At 35.9% G+C, this 21,264-nt stretch overlaps 1 protein-coding gene across 1 annotated transcript in view; it reads left to right on the top strand.

Annotated features, from left to right (window-relative positions):
- LOC107712948 (sarcolemmal membrane-associated protein-like) overlaps positions 1–21,264 on the top strand; it is a 53,257-nt gene continuing 31,993 nt past the window's right edge. Inside the window, exons 1-4 of the mRNA XM_016518348.1 lie at positions 1–1,349; positions 10,224–10,300; positions 15,351–15,415; positions 15,567–15,639. Of these exons, the coding sequence (XP_016373834.1) occupies positions 1,143–1,349; positions 10,224–10,300; positions 15,351–15,415; positions 15,567–15,639 (422 nt within the window). The 5' untranslated portion in view covers positions 1–1,142. The remainder of the gene's footprint in view (positions 1,350–10,223; positions 10,301–15,350; positions 15,416–15,566; positions 15,640–21,264) is intronic.

Raw genomic sequence — 21,264 nt, 5'->3', positions numbered from 1 at the left:
CGGTTTGTGACCGGTGTGTGTGTGTATGTGTATGTGTGTGTCTCTCGACAGGAGGACGACTTACTTCCAATTATCCTCTCGCACACAGCGATTTTTCCTCCCGTTTTCAGTGTCCCCGGGAGCGGAGACCTCCACGGCTTATCGCGGGACCGTGTCACGGACTTTATTCGTTTACCAGTTTGTTTTCTGGGGAATTTATCGCGTCTCTCAGCGAGCTAAGCTAGGTATCGAGCTCGCGAGCTAATACTGGATTTTCGCAAATTCTCCACACTCGAAAGTTGCACAGACGAAAGAAATAACTGCTCTCCCCCGGATAAATCCATTTGGAATTATTTATAAACTCTCTTCCAGTCCGGACGGCTTCATAAGAAGAAGATAAAAGGCCACCGTTACCTCAGCGAAGCTAACGAGCTAATATGAAGTTAGCCAGCTAACGCTCTCGTGTGCAAGAAAACATCCTCCGAGCGAGCGGTTTATATGAATTTTGGATAGTTAAAAGCTTTCTGATGTCGGGTTGATCAGGTCTTTGAGCTTTTGTTTTCATATTGAATGACTGAGCTGTCTCGGGGAGTGGTGGGTTGATGATCTGTCCTGCATACTTCAGCCAAACCCACTCACCTTATTAATCTTCATTAGGGTTTAGCATTTACGTTAGTGCGTTTTGTGCCCTTTAATATAGAAGTCATTGCCAGTTAATCTAGAAACGCATGTCTTATTTTTGGGGGAGGATAGATTAGCTGGTCCAACAGGTTGTTAGTTATATTAGCGTTGTTTTTTGGCCAGGCCTATGGTTGTGAAGGGGGATGAGGATGAATTGTGTAGGGAACGAGGTGTAACAGCTCAAATTGTGGACTGTCATCTTAAAAAACAGATTTGTATGGAATTGGGCAGCTGGTTTGGCATCATGGGGGTCTTGCTAGGGGGCATGAAGTCGTCTACATAGTGTCTAACTAGTCATTTTGACGTTATGAAGTCGGTCAACAGGACAGCCTCGTCTTTTCTTAGAGTTTTTCGTGTTACTATGTGCGTTGTTCTCCTGATAATTCATTAGAAAGATAGGAGAATTGGAGCAACAGGCCAGTCTGGATCAAGAAACCCTGTCTTTCGTCTCTGGTTGGAGTAGCACTCCCAAGCCGTCCTCAATGCCTTCAGCGCTGGCCGTGTTCACCTGTCGCCCGAATTCACACCCGTTTCAGGAACGTCACGTCTACCTGGATGAGCCGGTCAAGATCGGGCGCTCCGTGGCCCGGTGTCGCCCTGCCCAGAATAACGCCACCTTCGACTGCAAGGTGTTGTCCAGGAATCACGCTCTGGTGTGGTTCGACCACAAGACGGGAAAGGTAAGTCGGGTGTTTTAGCTTTCTCGGCAGGCGGAACAGGTCAGATTGGCTTGACATGCAGATGAAAAATGCACCTCGAGCTGTCTTGATTTATTAGGATTTTCTGTCTACAGTAGGCTTATATACATTCTGTGCCACCCAGAAGTATTTAGACGCTAAAAGCCCCAGTTGGTAACTTGGTAACACTTTACAATAAAGTCCCATTAGTTGCGTTAGCAGCGCAAAGGTTGTGGGTTCAATTCCCAGGGAACACACATACTGATAAAATAAAAGCGTCTGCTAAATGCATACATTTAATTTTAATTTCATTTCATTGTTAGTGTCTCTGCATTAGTCTATTGTTTTATCATTCAAAACAAACAACTGTCTTTTTGGTGAATGTTTTACTCAAAGCAGTGGTTCTTTCAAATTGGTCCTCCCTACATATAAGGTCAGATATTTCCACCAGTATTTATACTATAATTATGACAAAGTGGCTTGTTTTAAGTTAAATTTTTTATTAACAAACTGAGCGATAAACAGAAATAATATCAAGGAGGGAAATCTTTTTTTATATATATAAAAAAAAAAGATTTCCCTCCTTTTTATTTATTATATATATATATATATATTTTAGTATTTTAATTAAGTTAGATTATTTAAATTTATTAATAATAATATAATTAATTAAATGAATAATATTAAATTATGTAATTGAGTACTTTTAAATCACCCTTGGAAGTTTACTGAGGCCCTCTGCTGAATCCAGGGCCCTTGGTTGAGAACTACTGACATAAAGCATGTTTGTACTACAATATTTCATATAAATAAATTATGCTTGGTTTGATACTTTATCTGATGCGGTGAGATTCATACATTAGGCCCAAGTGTGGCTTGAGTGTCCAGATATTTTGGGCCACTGTGTATATATAGGCTAAAGTAATGTTGAAGCCATATGTTTTCTTATAAATAATCTGTAGCAGAGGTACCCGCATTTTTGACTACCAAATATCTAAATTGATTGAGGGCTGTGGACAGAAAAATTGTCCTTTTATATCTAGTTGTATTATATTATAATGCATTTTTTAAATAAAATTAATTTAGATTCTCTACATTTCAATGCAAAAATGAATAAAAAATTAATGTTAAAATAAAACAATCAAATTAATATAGGCCTATGCTTCAATGGCATTTTTCCTCCCTCTTGTGATTATGGTATGGCGTGCCAAGTCAAAGGATTGGGCATCTCTGATCTACAAAGTGATGTTTATGTGACATTAGACAGATAAGACGGGATTGTTTGCCATTACATGTAGTCACTATCACAGTCATAATGACCTATAACATCTCTCGTGAAAGGTGACAGAGCATTTTTATAGCAGCAGATGAACAGTTTGAGACTTTCACACATGACATTGCGCTGTCTGGTAAACAGGAGTAAAATATTGCTGTGGCATTTCTATGCTCCATGTGTTGATGCTGAAAATGACAGCTCTTAATTCTGGTCTGGCTTGTGAAATTGGATGTCCGAGGTTATTAGCTGCCAGGTATATGCATTAGTGTGGCTCTGCTTTCACAGCGTCATATGTGAATGAAAGTGTAAAATAATCCTGTTGAAAGCAGCAGAACATATTCCACCACGCCGTATTATCCAGGAACGTGCTATTGTGAGTTTAATGCTGGTGATTCACTGAGTTCTACTTTCAGATGCAAGTGCACATTGTATTAGGTCATAACTTGTTTTCTCCCTTAGGCAATCTTACGGTTGCTTTCAATGGTTTTCTTTGGTTGTTTAGAGGTTTTGGGTGGCTTTGTGTAACATAAGGATGTCTTTATTTGTTGTTAGTACAGTTTGCACGCATAAAGAGGTTTTCTGTACGTCTGGTGTGACGTGTAGGTGTGTTTTGCCTGTAAAGAGGAAGTATTTGATGCAGTGAAGTTTTGCCATCACTCTGGGGAATAATGTCTCTGCAGTTGTGAAATAATTGCGGCTATGGTTGCTAACTGCAGTCATGTAGATTAAGGTGTGGTGTTTGAATTAAGGGAGTGCTACTCGCTACAAAACCAGGTGAGGCGATTAACCCTTCAGAAACAACTTTTGCTTTTACTGAAAGAAAAACTTTAATCTGCCAAATTAAAGAAGAATGATTATTTAACAGGCTTTGATGTTGTAAATACAGCACAAATGAAATTCTTTTGTAACTTCAAGCCTTACTTGAACCTAGAGGCGGTATGAAGAATAACGTGATATGAGTCATTTTATATCACAGTAATGGTATATATTACACAGGGCTTGCAAAATCGCTAGCCCGACGTCCCGGGGCTATTGTGTTTTCCAGTCGGGCTACCAAAATGTATCACCACTCTGCCCGACGGGCTATCTTAAATGCAGATCTCCCGCGGGTCCTTAAAAACTCCTACAGTGAGTTGTATCAAACTTAAGGCCATAAAAAAGTTTTAAATATGTTAAATGGTATAAGAAATGTCTTAATTATAATTTCAAGAGGTCTTACAGTTGGGGACGGAAAGACAAGCGTCGCGATACGGCTGGATTAAACTTCAAAAGGCAATGATGTAATTGAATAAATATGAGCGCTGCATGTTTCAAGTCAAAATGCCGTGCGGATGTCTTTATTTGAATGTATCTGAAGGCAACCGACTGGGTCTGAAGGCTGAAATGCTGTTGTATAAGATTTTTGTTTTTGTGAAAACCTGTATCTGAACTGTAAATCATGTAATTTTATGGCTCAATACTGTATGTTACCACAGACATTGTCCAACCCCACTCATACTGTGTTCATTTTACTTGTGCAGCTCTTAAAATGGTTCATAAATTGCCTTAAATTTATTTTTAAAAATTCTGCAGATACCCTGTAAATAGTGAAATAAAATTATTTCCTTCATATTTGTTGATATTTGTGTATTGAAAATATTTTTTGATTGACATGTAAACTCTTATCTGATTTTCTATATTAAAAAAAAAGGTATTTTTTTTATTTGGGCTAGTTAAAATAATTTTCGGGCTACCAAAATCTGAAGAGTACCTCCCCGAAGGGCTACCAGGGATTTTGACATTTTGCGAGCCCTGTTACAGTATAGTTGTCTTTGCTGGAAATCTGTCAGTTACATGTTTTCTATATCACTTAGCCATGTTTTAAAGTGTGTTTGATAATCTAGACTTAATCACATTTGATTTTTTTTTTACAACGCATTAGTACTTAAATACATTTTTAGCTCACAGTCACACCAAACATGATAAACTGTTAGAATCCATTTTTATTGGTTACAGCAGTGAGATGCATTGTTGTTATGATTATATCTATTTAAATGGCTATTTCTACACATAGAGAACTTTAAAGTCATATGATGTTGCTAAAAAGAACATTATTTGTGTATTTGGTGTAATGAAATGTGTTTATGCGGTTTAAGGTAAAAAAACACATTATTTTCCACATAATGTACATTATTGTTTCTCCTCTATGCCCTGCCTTTCTGAAACGATGTTAGATATCCCCCCTAATATAATGGCAGGGGAAACACTACAGTATGTAAATACTAATATCAAAATGTAAATATTACCATCTGCTCAAAGTCTAAATTGAAAAGAGCTCTTAGAATGACTTCTGAGTTCTACCTGGCAACTCTTATAAATATCAGCTAGTCATATTGTAAATTTGAATGTGTTCATGATTAGGCTGTTTACATTTGTAGGATTGTCCCTCCTTGTGATCTGTTTCAAACTTGTCTTTATCTGATGCCATGGAAACAGCAGAGAAGAGTTCACCCATGTGATGTGATGTGGGTCTAATATCACTGATCATTTATTCATTGCTTGGAAAAATTGGTATTTTCATTTGAGCTATTAACTAGAAAAAATTATTTTATTGGTCCTATATATGTAATATGTCTCATAATAAATACGTTCTGCTTTTTGCTGCTGTTTCTGGTAGTGCATCTGAGATATTTACTGTTCTGTAGTTTCTTAAGTCTCTTACAGCTTTCATTAAATTTTGTTTCTCTTCAAGTGTCTATGGTGTTGCTGATCATCTGCTGTTAGCATTTTTAGCTGCAGGCTGTTGCATATTTTCTGTCAAAGTGTGAGTTCTGTTGTTGAGTCTTAAAATAGTCTGATGTCATTTGCACCCCTTTTTTACAGTCTGTTGTTATTATAGTCAGCTCCAATATGGGGACAACTGGCTAGCAGCTGATTTTAGCTACCAGAGCCCACACCTTTCTGATATGAATTCACCCAGTGCCCCGCGGGGCGACCCACACCCTAGATCTTGAGCAGCTGTACAGGCGCTCTCTCTTCTCATCGACCTGCTACATGACAGAAAATACTGATGTTATAGATATGTATGTTTTGGAGTTGAAAATACACTCTCAGCATGTTCTTTATAGTGAACTAGCTTATTCACAGTATGGTCGCAGATATTAATTTGATTCATTGACAGGCATACATGATGTAGTGTCCTGTTTCAGCAAGGTTTTCTAATATTTCAGACCGCTCTCGTAGAAATATCAAATCTCAGCTGCAATTGTTTTAATATTTGCAGACACATACAATGCCACAGACAACCAGTAACAAATCATAGGGCATTGGAAAATCATACAAATCATAGGGATTTGGAAAAATCTCTTGTGCGAGCGCTGTTATCTAATGAGATCTTGACAACACAATTAATAATATTAAATGAGAGACATCTTAATTGGATCATATGCAAATCCATGCTGTCATAATCTCTTAAATGTGAAGTTTTCAACACCACACAAAGCTCTGACATACTTCTACAGTGCTGTAGTTCCAAGGGAACGTACACGTTACATTTAAAGGGCATTAAAGTGCGGGAGACGTGAATTTATATTTATTTACAGAGGTAAATTATGTCAAACTTCACACTTCTCTAGTAAGTTTCGTCTGTGTGTGAAGACAGTAGCGCAAATCCGTGAATGAATGTTCCAAAGTGAAATAAACTTCAACGGAATAAAGTTGAATGGAATTGAATTAAAGTTGAATAAACTTCAACTTTACTGTTTAGTGCACTGATGTCAGACTCATTTTGAATAAAGTTTATTGTTAAGTTGTTAAATGACCTGCCTCCATCGATGTTTCGAAGTGAAAAACTGAATTGAACTGAATTATAGTTGAATAAACTTCAACTTTACTGTTTAGTGCACTGATGTCAGACTCATTTTGAATAAAGTTTGTTAAGTTGTTAAATGCCCTGCCTCCATCATTACATATCTTTGTCACGTCATTATAAGTGTTTGATCACCACATTTGAGTGATCATTGCAAAAAATGTGTTTATGTATATATATTCTGTTTATGTATATACTGTATTCTATATATAGTACCAGTCAAATGTTTGGACACACAAATGGAAAAGTGTCCAAACCTTTGACTGGTACTGTACTATTTTTTTACTCCCAAATATCGGTATCGGCCCCAAAAAACCCATATCGGTCGGGCTCTAATTATTATGCCTGGTCATTAAAAATCCCTCTCTCATGCCATTGTTTTCTGCATCTTACCTCTGCTGTAGCTTTTTGTACTAATCTAGTTTATATTTTTAATTTGGCTCATTGTACTATAGATGCGGATTCTTTTGACAGATTGCCTGTGATGTTCACTTTAAATGATTAAATGTAAATATTATTCCAGTCCATTCAGACAGTGAAATGTGTACATCTGACAGAGAAGTGTGCTTTCTTTTATTTCCTATAATTCTCAAGGTAGTTCAATGAATGGGCTTCCATCCAGGCCTGAGCCTTCGCTCTGGTGTTTTGAAAAGCTAATGATGGAAGACTTTAATGGAATAAACATTTTGGCCTTATTTTTTATTAAGTTCTTAGAGCTTTCATAGTATTTGAGAATGACAGACTCCAGGCTTTTAGGAAACACAGATATTGGCCAGAACCTCAGAAGTGAAGTTGATATTGATTATTGGCTGGTGAATCATAATAAGGTGTTTTTTGATGGATGTTTTAGCAGTATGAGTGTATATTGACTTTGTAAATAAATATTGGAGGCTTTGAGTTCTTTGAACTGTGTAGTGTTAATCTTGTTGTTTATGTTTTTGAAAAATGAATAAATACAATAATTGAATCTTTTAATTCAGTTGTTGACAACAAACAGCATTGCAATATATTATAAAAGCAATAAATTTATCAGTTATTTATGTATTAAATGTTAAAAGGTATTCATGTATTTTTTTGAACTATGTAGTTTTAATCCTGTTTTTCTTTTAGTTTATCAGCAAAATGAAGATGAAAAAAATGAATAAATACATTGAATATTTTAATTTAGTTTTTGAAAACAAACAGCGCTGCAATATATTATTGCACTTATGTTATAGAAAAGCATTCAATTGATCAGTTATTTATGTATTAAATGTAACATAATGTAGCATTTTACATTTAAACTGAATATTGCACATGAATCACAGGAGCGGCTTTACTGATGAGATGCGCATGAAAATCGCATACGATTTTTTGCACAGCCCTATATGCCATTGCTTTCTTTTATTCATTGTCAATCAATTTAATTCAATTTAATACTCAACTAAAATGTTTGAATATTTTGTTAAAGTTTTCTGTTACAGCTTGACAGTTTTTAGTCCATTTTGCAAATTAGTTGCATTTTAGTTAATGATTTTAGAGTAAAATGGACTAAAATGAATAAACATCACCTGTCCTTGTCATTTTAAATTGTCAATATATTGTCTTTTTTCTTCAAAGACTAAAAGCCTTTTGAAATCTTAAACCACACTAAGGCTTGAGTCATTCTGTAGCTGGTAGCGAATTTTAAAACTCCACTGCATCTGATCGAACGTTCAGAGGAAACTGGCACTTTATCTGTTTATAGTAAGTGTTTTTGCTGCAGTAACTAAGACATTTTCCTTCATTCAGGTTTACTTGCAAGCAGTTTTACATTTGTTTACTGTGTTAAAGTAGTGTTTACATGCCTCATATTTCCAGCACGAATGAGAAGCTTTCCAGGTTCTTATTGATGTGCCTGGTTCTTGAGGATTGAGGTTAAGGGTACTTTATTGCCTGACCTGCTGTAACCAAGCTTACCGGGTTAGTGTCTTTGCTATAGCTGACCTGCATTACACAGCCTGTTCCGATCGATGTTAATTTCCCCATCCAGGCCGTTTGTTTTCCATCCCTGGATGGAGCTCTTTTCAGGTAGGAGTGATTTAGGTTTAGACTTGCTTTTGAAGCTTGAACTCTGCATTCCTTCAAGATCTCAGCGTTGGCTTTCAGAGCTGTTCTCATGAAATAAATCTCATGGCTTTTGGCTGATATGATTAAGGGAGACTAACACAGACAGTATGATGTGAGCTATTGTACTATTTTGTAGAGCTGCACGATTCTGGATAAATTGAGAATCACAATTTTTTTTTGTCTCAAATAGAGATCACGATTCTGAACTAAACATATAAATTAATACTCTTATTTAGAAAGAATCCTTTAAATTTATCAAAAGTGATGATAAAGACATTTATAATGTTACAAAAGATTTCTATTTCAGATAAATGTTGCTTTGAAATCACAGGAATAAATTACATTATTAAATTTATTAAAATTATTACATTTTAAATAGTAAAAATATTTCAAAATGTTACTGTTTTTGCTGTACTTTGGATCAAATAAATGCAGGCTTGGTGAGCAGAAGAGACTTCTTTAAAAAAAACATTAAAAATCTTGACTGGTAGTGTATATGTATTTAAAATATAATATATTTAATACACCAATTTAATATTAAAATTATGAAAAAGTTGTTTGAATCAATGATTCAACGACTCACTCATAAACCTACTGGATGAATCAGCGTTTTTGAACGATTCTCTTGAATAAATGATTAATTCAATTATACATTAAGTCACTTTTCGCCACCTAGTGGCGAAACAATGTAATCGACACAAACGTTATGTGGCAGTTACTATCAAACGCGGATTTGCTCTATTTTGGTCGCGCTACCATAGACATCAATGTTTATATCTGAATTATAAACTTTCATCCCAGTATTTCTGTGATAATATGAATGACAGAACAGAAATAATATGAAATAATGTACGACAGAAATAATACTGTGTAGTTGAAAAGACTGTTTGTGAAGCTGTTTCTTAACCAAACATGGTAACTGCTCTCTGTGTGTCAGCGGCAGTGCGAACGCAGATTTGAATGATCCGGTAAGACTTTGTCAAAGGTTTAATAGACACGGGAGAATCGTTGTCATTTAGAAATGAGATCGTGTGGTTGTCTGAATCGAGATTGCGATCTTTTAACGATTAATCGTGCAGCTCTACTATTTTGACTAGAAAAGAGAAGAACTGATTTCGCTAAACTAAATTAAAATGAAAAATGTTGGCTTTGCACGTTTTTTTTTGCAGTTAATGTTTATTTTATTTGAAGTAAAGAAAATGTTTTTTTAGTTAACAAAAATAACGGACAACATTAACAACCAGACTGTTTCTTATTGATTTAACGTGAATCGGTACTCGGTAGTACCGACGCAATTCGGTCGGTACCCTTAAAAGTACCGAGTTTGGTACCCAACCCTAGTAATTACTTGTAAAAACATTTGCTTTGTTTATTTTGAGAAATAGTTGAAGGCTACTTTTTGCAAATATTAAGACATTTTATTTAATTTGTTAATATTGCATTCATATTTAATTTTAATAAAGGAGCATAGCATTCATTACTATATTAGTTGTCTTGTATCTGACAGCTCTCTAAACAGGTGTAACCATCCAAATAGCATAGAGATGTCTTGCTTAAACCATTCTACCAGCAGAACTGAAGTTGATGTTCCACCTCCTTCCTTCACATGATTCCTTTTAATTATCAGTGTTGGAAGTGTTAATTGCACAAATCTTCTCTGCTCTTGTTTGCACAGGGTAATACTGCCTTTCTGTACAGCTTATATAAAACCTGCACTCAAAATAGTTCCAGTCTGCACATGGACTCGGTTAGGTAGAATATAAAGAGATTTCTTATAGGATGAATGATGACCTTCACGCTGTTCTCAGGAATACTGTCACCTGTTAGAGATGTGCTGAATAAGTTCAAGTCAGATATGTGTTAGAGGCCATTAGAGGCAGAAGGCTGGTGGCAGCGCCGGCTCTCTTTGGGAATGCTAATGTGTTCTTTGACGATGGGATCTGGGGGCGAATCCCTGACAGAAAAATCAGCCCTCTCTCTTTCTCGCTCACTCGTTCCCTCTCTCTGTATTTCACTCACCCCCCGTGTAGTAGCCACTTGACAGTCACTGTGACACATGCAGGTGCATTAGTGATGTGTCCCAGCATATTTAATCAATATTTAACGCACCAGCTGTTGATAAATGAAGGCGAGCAGAAGTTCCTCCCTACCACTTGACTTTATAATCATAGCTTAGAAATCACACATGAAGTATTTTACACTATCAAGTAAGGCTGGTGAAAAAAAAGAGACAACAGTTGTAAAGTAGTTTGTAGTTCATCTGACAGTATTGTTTTAAACTGGTGTAAAATAAAATGATAAAATACTCACCAATTTTTATTTTAAAGTACAGTTGAATTATTACAGTAGTAATAGATTTTTGTCTTATTTTTTTTATAATTAGAGTAAATTTAATAAAATAATTGTATTGTTGGTGTTGTTGTTGTGGTCTTTTTTTTTTTGCCTAAATGTCTATCATATTGCAGTTCAAACTAATAAATGACAAAATATAATTTTTTGACCACATCATGCAGCCCTAATATGTAAATAAATAATTTACAGTTTTTAAATAATTTTTAAAATATTAATTTTAGATGAAAAAAAATCTAAATAAAACATTTACTAAAAAATATTACATATTTGTTTACCTGCATGCCATGTGACCATTAACCAACATCAGAGAAGCCCAGAGCATTGTTAAATTATTGAAATATTAATTGCCTTAAAATCTCAGGGCGTATTTGATGAAAATATTTTGTCATAAGGGCTTTTGCTGGCAAACATGTTTGGGAATCCCTGCATTAGTGTAGAACTAATTCAAATGTATTTTATAATATTACCTGTATTTATATGTTCATTAAATAATTCTTAACATATCAGTAGATATTGTTTGTTAGTATCTAATTGAAGTATAAAATGTTAATATTTTGGTTGCTTATAATGTTGCTTACATATAGTGCTGCCTATCATCATGTTTCATTAATCTCATGTTTACTCAGTTCCTGCTTATGCATAAATGACATTAACATTATGGGCTTTTAGAAAATTGAGCAAATGTAAAACATATGAGATCTGCGACCACAATAACCTCAGAATACAGTCAGCACAACCGTTAGCAAGAGGAAATAGGAGGGAATATGCTGTATCATTTGTGTTTCTCCATTTTTTCTCGTTTGCTTCTACATTTACTAGTTCTGGTTTTTTAAAGTCACTAAGGAAAATTGAAGCACCGTATGTAGGATCCTGCTAAATGTGGCATATCAAACCTTGAGCTTATGTGAACCAGAGGCCGATCTGCTTCTGCATGCATTACGTTTCTCTTGCCTGGCTTTGATAAAGATGTATTTCTGAATCAAAACTGACCTAATTCTTTATGCACATGAGCTAATCTGTGTTTTTTCTAAATGAGCTGGTTGCTTACGAACAGATGCATCACCAATGTCATGCAGTCTCCATGCCAAAATACACGTAAGACAAACACAGATATCACATTTCACTACCGCTATGATGGAGGATGTGACTCTGGCTCGATCATATGGCCAATCAGTAGCATAATGTGAAGTAAAATGCTTGTTAGCTGTTTCCTCAAAGTCAGGTTTGTGGGTCTTATCAAGGCATAACCTTGATCTGGGTGCATTGAAGGAGACAGCATTCATCCTGTGGCTTAACCCGATGAACCTGTTAGCAGCGATGCCCACGTGTGATGTGGGATGCTGGTGGAATTAATGAATGTCACTCATACTGTAGTTGTGTTTGACAGTGAGTCTATTCATCCAGCTGAGCGAGGAAATTCAGGGAGTTCCAAAAAGTACACGAAACAATCTCAATTCATGACGGCTCAAAGCCAGTTAGTGGCTGTTTTTTTTATTATGTGTGCAGCTCAAACCAATCATGTGGCGGAGTAAATCAGTTGAGAGCTTGCCTGGTCAACACTTAAGGACAGTATTGGTTATTTTCAGCAGTCAAAGCATTTTTTAAAAATCATTTTAATAGTTATTTCTTTTAAATATTTTTGTATAGTGTTAATTTTTATTGGTGTCAGTCATTTTAGTATTTAAACTTATTTCTGTTAAATGCAGTTGTTCTAATTTTATACTATTTATTAATATTTGAATTATTAATATTTATATTTCAGTTTAGTTTCAGTTTTAGTAATTTTATTATGTGCTTTTGTCATTTTTATTAGCTTTTTAAAAAATATTTCTGTACTGCATACATTTTTATTTCAGACCTATTTTTAGTACTTAAACTTTTATTTCAACCTTTTTTTCTTTTTCTTTTTTTTTTAAGTTTTCATTTAATATTTATATATATTTTTTTTTTTCAGTTAGATAAAACTTATCCAGCCTACGAAAAAATGAACTAGGAATAAACACTGGGATACACTGGAACAGATAGGTAAACTTAGGCAGCACATTCATTTTGACAGAATTTATTCGACCTGCGACTGATAAAGGAAGCGGGGCCCAGCGCTTTAAGTCCTGTTCAACTCGCTCCAATAAGCCGGTGAAGTTTTCAGTAAAGAGTTTAGAAAAAGTATTAGAGTGTTACAAGGTCTCAGGTGTGAATGGGGAGCAGGTGTGTTAAATTTGGTGTTATCGCTATCGTGTTATCATTTATTTATTTGTGGTGATCGGCACAATATAAAAACTGACCGATTTTCCAAAAGGCTTCGTTGAATAAACATGAGCACGTACTGCACGTTTAAAAATATAAACGAGGCGCGGCTGTTTTTATATCACTGTATTTCTGAAGGAAGACTATCTTTAGAAATTTTTTATGTCATTTTCATTTCATCTTGCATGTTATATGCCTGATAAAGCAGCATTTGTGAGCTCAGCGCTGCTTTGTGTACAGCCGTTACTGGGGAAACCTGTTTCTCCCGCTTTAAAGCACCTCCTGCTGGCAGAGAATGAATTTGCATTTTCAGTAAGTCCATCTGAAACATATTTGCTTTTCCTATATCCACGGGCGCTGCGGATAATCTGCGGGACGGGTAATAAAAAATGCATTCTGATTATTTGTGGGTGGGTCGCGGGTGGATAAAATAAGTCATAAATGATGCAAATATTAACTACATTTTTCATGAGGCAGACGATTTCGTGTGTGTGTGTGTTCGTTCGCCTGATCAGGAAGTTGCAGTGACAGAAACGGTGACATTCCAGATAAAGTTTGTTCCCGTGGAGCCATAATGCTCCGCAGACGTATGCAGTGATGCGCAGATCAGCTCTAACGTCACTGAAACTGCTGTTAAAAATGAACCATCCAGTCATCATATCATCATGCAAAACATACACGACGACAAATAGTGAATTTTTCATTGTTTCTCGAAACGTCATAGCATTTCCACACCGGTGATGACATGACTGTGGTGCCAAATCATTTATGTCCCCACACATCATGAACGTCGTCACGTGTTGACGTCATCAAATTGCGATCGGTTCGTGAGGTCGGCCAAGTTAGTGAGTACCGTTCGAGTCATAAAATGTGATTATCGGCCGATACCGATCTCCAGCCGATCGATCGGAGCATCCCTTATATGTATATATATATATGTATATGTATGTATATATATTTACGAAATCTGTATATATTTAATGTTTATATGTTTTATATATATATATATATATAATTTTATATTTATAATATATTTATAACAAATATATAAAATATGAATGTAAATATTATATTTTTACATTCTGATTTACAACTCTACAGTTTCTTATTATTCTAACTGAATTTATTGAAAAAATGTAAGAATTTGATGTGAAAGATGACACATTTTATAAGGTTAGGGAAAAAATGTATAAACATAGTGGGAAATGACATCTGTTTTGTTATACAGCATCTCATTTCTACCTCTTTCCATTCACAGAGCACTTTATTTTGAGAGTTGTTTAAGTAAGAAAACTTAGTCCAGATTAGGGGAATTGTAATGTTTAATAATTTCCTTTATTATATAAATAATTTTTTTGCATTGAAAAAAGTAGATTTTTTGTTTATATTTGCTGTCAATTATAGTTCTATAATCGGAATCGGCAAAAATCTGTATAGGCAGGTCACACAAAAAAATCGGAAAGAAAATTGCAATCGGTGCATCTCTAATTATTAATGTACACGTGTATTAAATGTATTAAAGGATTAATAGAATATAATTACAGTATTTTTTTTTTTGATTAAGCAATAGCGTTATCAGAAACATTTTGACCATGGTATTGAGGTTTTAACTATGGTTATCATTATATAAATGTATGTGAATCTGGAAGACCAATGGTTAATATTAATAAAACTCAAACAGTCAGAATAATCAAATTTCACCATATAAAAATGAGGTTGTTACAGTTTTTACAGATGTTACAGTTTTTGATAATGAACAAATTTACATCTGCATCCTAACTCAAGCTACTGCTGTCAACTCGAGCTACTGTCAAATGTGCATTTCTAAAAGTAATATTATTAATTTTGCAGCCTGTTACATTACATACTGCACTTTTGTCAGATGCTGTAATGCAGAGATGGGCTTTTGAAACCCAAGAGCGCTGGCTGGTTGATGCTCTGGATGTGTCGTAACTCAAGTACATGCAATGGGACGCTTTCACAATCAGATACAAATGCAAAGTAACTTACCCTTTAGAACGAATGAAGGCAAATATTACTTCATAACAAAACGAAAGTACATATGAACAAGAAAACCTGTATTTTAACTGGTGAGGTATTGAAATTAGATTCCAGTTTTCTTTGGAACCTTGGTTCCTGTCACATTTGTGTGTTGTGTGTTTAAGTCTTTGCGTTGTTGCGGCACAACTTGACTGCGTCTCATCAGAACGTCAGGAATTTTTTATCAGTCTCTGGATATTTTTGATCATAAAACACTCTCTTTTAAGACATGTAAGCTTCTTAGACAGCCTCATATGGCCTGTTCATGTTTGTGTTAACCTGTAGCTTTGTAGTTTCTTGTTATGAAAATAGTATTTTTTTTTTTTTGTAAAACCACTGGTGTCATACATACATCCCTAATTCATGTTTCTCTTGTTTTTAGTCACTCATGGCTGTATAGTGTCGACCATCAAGCTCTTCTTACCAGATGGCATGGAAGCTCGGCGGCGATCAGAGTAAGTCCTGTTTAAAGATTATTTAATATTTTTTGGCGGTTTAATCTCCCAAATAGCTTCTATCAATTCTTCGCTCAACCTGGTGAGATATTCTTTAAGGTAACTCATGCTTACAAGCTTTATCACTTCTAAAAACATGCACATAATGTGATAAAATCTCTGAGAGCTGAGGCATTATATATATGTATATGTATGCTTATGTGAAAATTTAATTAATTTTTTTCCTATCCCACCTCATTTATTCAGATGAACTAATTTTTGTCACAAGCAGGTTGATGATGCTAGTGCTGCAGAAATTATTTACTTTAAAATGATTTATTGTGCAGTTGCACAATACTACTGTCCCATCTCTGTTCGCTCCACTACCAATTTTCTCATCCTCTTGGCCTGTTCAGCGATCATCAATGCTTACAAGCTTTATCACTTCTAAAAACATGCACATAATGTGATAAAATCTCTGAGAGCTGAGGCATACAGCTGCTGATTCCACTGATTCACTTGACCAAAACAACATTTGCCTGTGCTTGTTCAGAGGAAATGACATGTGGGCTGTTAGTTTGACTGTTAGTGGCCAAATGTTGTATGACAGGAATTAGTAGAGGATCAGATCTTGGTTTTTATGCTGGTTTTTGTTCCATGGTTGGATCATTTCCTTCATTTTTGATTAATTTCTCGGTTATTTAGCAAATGCAAATTCCGTATTTACATGTATAATCTCAGCACGTCACAATCATACTGTTTTTTTCTATTTAGGCAAAGTCTATTTATTTAGAAGAATACTTCAAATGAAATCCAGCGTAAGCTCTATTGACGGCATCTGTGTCTGTTACCACAGAAACTCATTTCAGAAAACAGACAGAAATCAGAATCATTTACAGAAAACATTGTTTATAAAAATGAACAAATATGCTCTCGAGCCCGTCGCATGTTCACATCCAGCTTGTGGATGTATTTATAGAAGCCACACGCGTCTAGTTGTTGAGCTCTTGCCTCTGGAGCCCAGCCAGGGCAGTGGAGATGCGTGTTTGGGGTTAGCGGCATGTGTCTGTGTGCTCTTCTGTTTATTAGAAGATGCATTCGAGGGATTGCTGTACATGCTTGCGGTCAGGGCTTTTACTTGCTGTTTGGGGTCAAAAAGGCAGCCTGAAAAATCATTCCTCTTGAAAGCGTTACGTCCCACTAGCCTGCTGAAATTCGTTCCAGCTAGTCGACAAAAGACATCTGCTTAAGAAATCTCCCCTCCTTTTAGAGTTTCTCAGCAAAATGCCTTCACTCTTTCCACTTGGTGTTGTCCGTTTAGCCTCTTTTTCAGATAGATCTGCATTGTTGCTCTGAGAGTAGGGATGGATAGATTTATTGAAGGACGGGAAACTTCAGAGATGTGATCGTCATCGAGGGCTGGGCCGCTGCTGATTGTTTTTATTTTCCATCTGGAGGGTGAGAAAGTCAAGCACTGGATGGAGATGTCTCGTTTCCTCCATTGGGTGAACTCGATTTCTTTCCCACTATAATTGATCACAGATTGCAGCAGAACACCACAACCAGAACTGGGACATTGTTTCCACTTTACTCATTGGAAATGTAATGGATTTCCAATGTGCCGATCACACTTTATTGGTTCCCTTGTGGCTTGTTTAATTTCTGCATATGTTATTCTGTACAGTCCTGCTTGACTGTGATTTTGATATGAAAGCTATTTTGCTATTATTTGCTATTATTTTGTTAAATCTATTTTGAGCCAGTGGGGAATCTGAGCACTTTTTTCTTAACCAGCCGCAGTTTCGGTCTTATTCTTATTGATCCAAACTGGTCCTCATAGCTGTATTTTACACATCAGATATGTTCAGATTGACTGTAGTTGACATTCACAGAAGTGCAGTCTAACTGAGGCCATGTATTTTAATATGTGACTGATTTGGTTTATCAATGGCTGAAGGATTGGTAGGGCTATTTTCATCATGAGCTGGATATGTGATGCTACAAATCTGGATGAGTCTGTCATCAGTTTTTTTTAATAGAATGTAAAGAATAACCTGTGGTTGTTCATTTTCTATCTGCTTTTCCAGTGCCAATAATTGAAAAAATGTCACATTAATTGGTTTAATCAGTAGTTTTAAATAACAAAATGCTTCTCAATCCAATTCAGAGTGTTTGCTGTGGCTCTGTTGATATCTGCAAATATTCATGAATTATCAGTGAGCCCATGACTGTCATATTGAAACAACCACCTCAAACTGGCTCGCGGTTAATCGTTACATCCCTAGTAAATGTACATATATGGGTTTGTAATGTTGTTTTACGTAGTTTAGTTTTTATAAACTAAAAAATGAGTCTACACTATTTTCTATGGTTGTGGCATGATCCTCAAATTGTATTTATCCCAGGGTTATTATAGCTTAAAATAAAATAAATAAATAAATATTTTGATTTAGTTTACCTTGAAGTACTAAAACTACAAAAAATTATATAGACTAAAAAAATTCTATAAACTATATAGACATTTTAAAAAAGGCCTCATTTTGTGTGTGATTTACAGTTATTGATTTTTGATTGGATTTTTGTGATGCTGCACAAACACCAGACTGTCTGAGACGAGCACAGGCACTGTAGGGGTCTTGTGGGTCTCATCCGCCTCCATCTGCTCCATTTCTACAGCATTAGTCTGAGTGTCACCAAATCCAGACAGCTTGTTTTACTTTGAAATCTAGGTATATGCTAGCCAAGTGCACCAACCTGACAATTCACCTGCATTCTTTTCATTTAGTTAAAAGGCGTACCGGTATTGAATTGCTATCCTGGTTGCAGAGCCAAGCGGTTGTGTAGTTAGTAATCTGATGCTCGGCACCGCTGGTGTTTATTATATTCATGAAGAGGGATATTGACGGTCTTGTTGACGGAAGGGATTTCCTACCACCATATGAATGCTATGTTTGACTGCGCATGTATCACTGGGCTATAAAAATCGTTTAACGGAAGGCATCCGTGAAGCAGATGGCTCTTGTGCCGAATGCTTCCCTGCAGCCTTCAGTGCTGGCAGGACCTGTTAAACTCCACTCACGTGGAAACAAGGTGTGTACTGTGGGCATCTGTGCTGTTTTTGGGGGCTTTAAAAGATTTTTACGGCTCTCTTCGTTTAACGTGGAAGTGCTCACTGAATAAAGATGGCACTTAATGTGAGCACGAGGAAATGGCAGAGAGCGCCATATACACTGGCAGGGATGTGGGACCACACACCTTGAGTCTTGGCTGCTGGCAGACTCAAATCCACCCTGTGGCTCGACGCATTAATGACTGAACTTTATTTCTTTACTCTAACCCCTCTCTGTTAGGACTGGCTCAGGGATTCTTGACTTGTTGTTTAATAATTGACTAGTCCGTTAGGCAGGTCAGCTAGTGAATTTATATGGATTTTTATTTTTTTTTATATTTATGTATTTATAAAAGCTATGTGTGATTGACTGTAGTTGACATTCACAGAAGTGCAGTCTAACTGAGGCCATGTATTTTAATATGTGACTGATTTGGTTTATCAATGGCTGAAGGATTGGTAGGGCTATTTTCATCATGAGCTGGATATGTGATGCTACAAATCTGGATGAGTCTGTCATCAGTTTTTTTTAATAGAATGTAAAGAATAACCTGTGGTTGTTCATTTTCTATCTGCTTTTCCAGTGCCAATAATTGAAAAAATGTCACATTAATTGGTTTAATCAGTAGTTTTAAATAACAAAATGCTTCTCAATCCAATTCAGAGTGTTTGCTGTGGCTCTGTTGATATCTGCAAATATGAATGAATTATCAGTGAGCCCATGACTGTCATATTGAAACAACCACCTCAAACAATGGTGTGTGTGTGTGTGTATGTGTGTGGCTGCAGGCTTGGAACAGGAGAGTTACTGTGACTCATCTCTGTCTTACATAAACACACACTCACAAGACACTGAGCCTGAAGCTTCTCAATGCTCTAGTGGGTGATGTTGCTGTCGTAAATGTTCTGAACTTCAAATTAAAGATCATTAATTCATAAATTACATGTGATTTTGTTTAGTTGTCTAATGTAGAATCATGAGATCATGAGAGAACCACAACTTCCATTGGGGAAAAAATAAATAAATCGATTTATCCAGAATCATGCAGTTGTATTTTGCACACAAACAGCTCTTAAAGAATCCAGTTTTTATGTAGCCTGTTGATTTTTGTTCATGGTATTCAGCTCCAATAAATGGTTTGCAAAAAAGAGACACAGGATAAATGTTTGATATCATTATTTAATCACATTGGAATTGAAACTGGGAATTGAAAAGAATCTGAATCGATAAGCAGAATCTGAATTGAAATTCAAACGATACCCAACCCTAAACATGAATGAAAAATAAATCTTAGTTGTGTGATATTCCTTACAAATACTATTATTATTTAGGGCTGGGTATCGTTCAAAAATTTTCGATACCGATACCTTGACTTCGATACCGGTTCCTGAACGATACTTTTTTCGATACCAATTTTATGAAATCAATTTTAACAAGATTACATTATCTAAAAAAAAAAAACTTTGGTTTTATTTTTCAGCTTGTTGATGTTTATACAAACTCAAAGACTCATCTCCTGAGCCACTGCACAAAGGAACAAAATGTAACCAACACAACAAATCAGTGCAAAATAGTTTTAATAAAGCTCAAATAGTCTTCAGTTTACACATCTGTTAGGCTACATTTACACTAGTGCGTGTTCGTTTTAAAACGCATAGCTCAGACAGAATCATGATTTCTATTAATTTTCCACTGATTTACTGATGAGCATTAGCAGCTTCCAGCGCTGTCTGCTTGTGTTCTCTCTTCCATGATCGCTGCTCTGACTCAGAGGCTATAACATTTAATTTCAGCAACATTACATGGCCAAAATACACATTAGACGGCAATCGGAAGTAGGGCTGTCGCGATAATTAAATAACTGTCTAATCGCGATTATTTGATCTGGTTATTGTGCTTTTTATACGACACAAAGGGGAGTCATACACCAAAAGAAACAGAAGAGCACCAGTTTGCTTTTCATGCACTGTATAGCCTATACAGGGCTCCAGACTCATTCTTCCCACTGGTCGCTCTTTTGCAACTAACTTTCTCAGGATCATATTATAATGCTTGACTGACTGATGTTAAGAGTGTACTTTCAGATATTTATAATACTGTGCCATTTCCCAAACAAATATATATATATATTTATGTATATATATGTGTGTGTATGTTTATGTGTGTGTGTGTATGTGTATGTGTGTATGTGAAGCGCTCGTGCTGACGCGGCGAGTATACTCTCTTAAGCGCTGTTTCGTTATGCTTTCAGTTTCGTTTGCCGTTTGATGTTTCTCATAAGCAACATAAATTGCAGCGCTAATGAGTTGACCAACGCGGTGGTCGCGCCAGTGCGACCACACAAAAAATGTAGTCGCACAGGCAGAAAAAATGGTCGCAGTCTGAAGCCCTGCTATATCATCTGAAGCCATTCCATATCTTAATGTGAGGGACAGAATTTAGGTTTACAGAAACTCATCTTCCTTCTGCTGCAGCTGTCAGTCATTCTCCGCTCAGCATTCAAACAGCACGTCACGTTCAGTTATGACAGTCAGCA

This window comes from Sinocyclocheilus rhinocerous, unplaced genomic scaffold, assembly GCF_001515625.1.
Source record: "Sinocyclocheilus rhinocerous isolate Xijiao unplaced genomic scaffold, SAMN03320098_v1.1 scaffold147, whole genome shotgun sequence".
NCBI lineage: Eukaryota > Metazoa > Chordata > Actinopteri > Cypriniformes > Cyprinidae > Sinocyclocheilus > Sinocyclocheilus rhinocerous.
The sequence above is the reverse complement of the archived record's forward strand: the minus strand, read 5'-3'. Positions and strand labels throughout refer to the sequence as shown.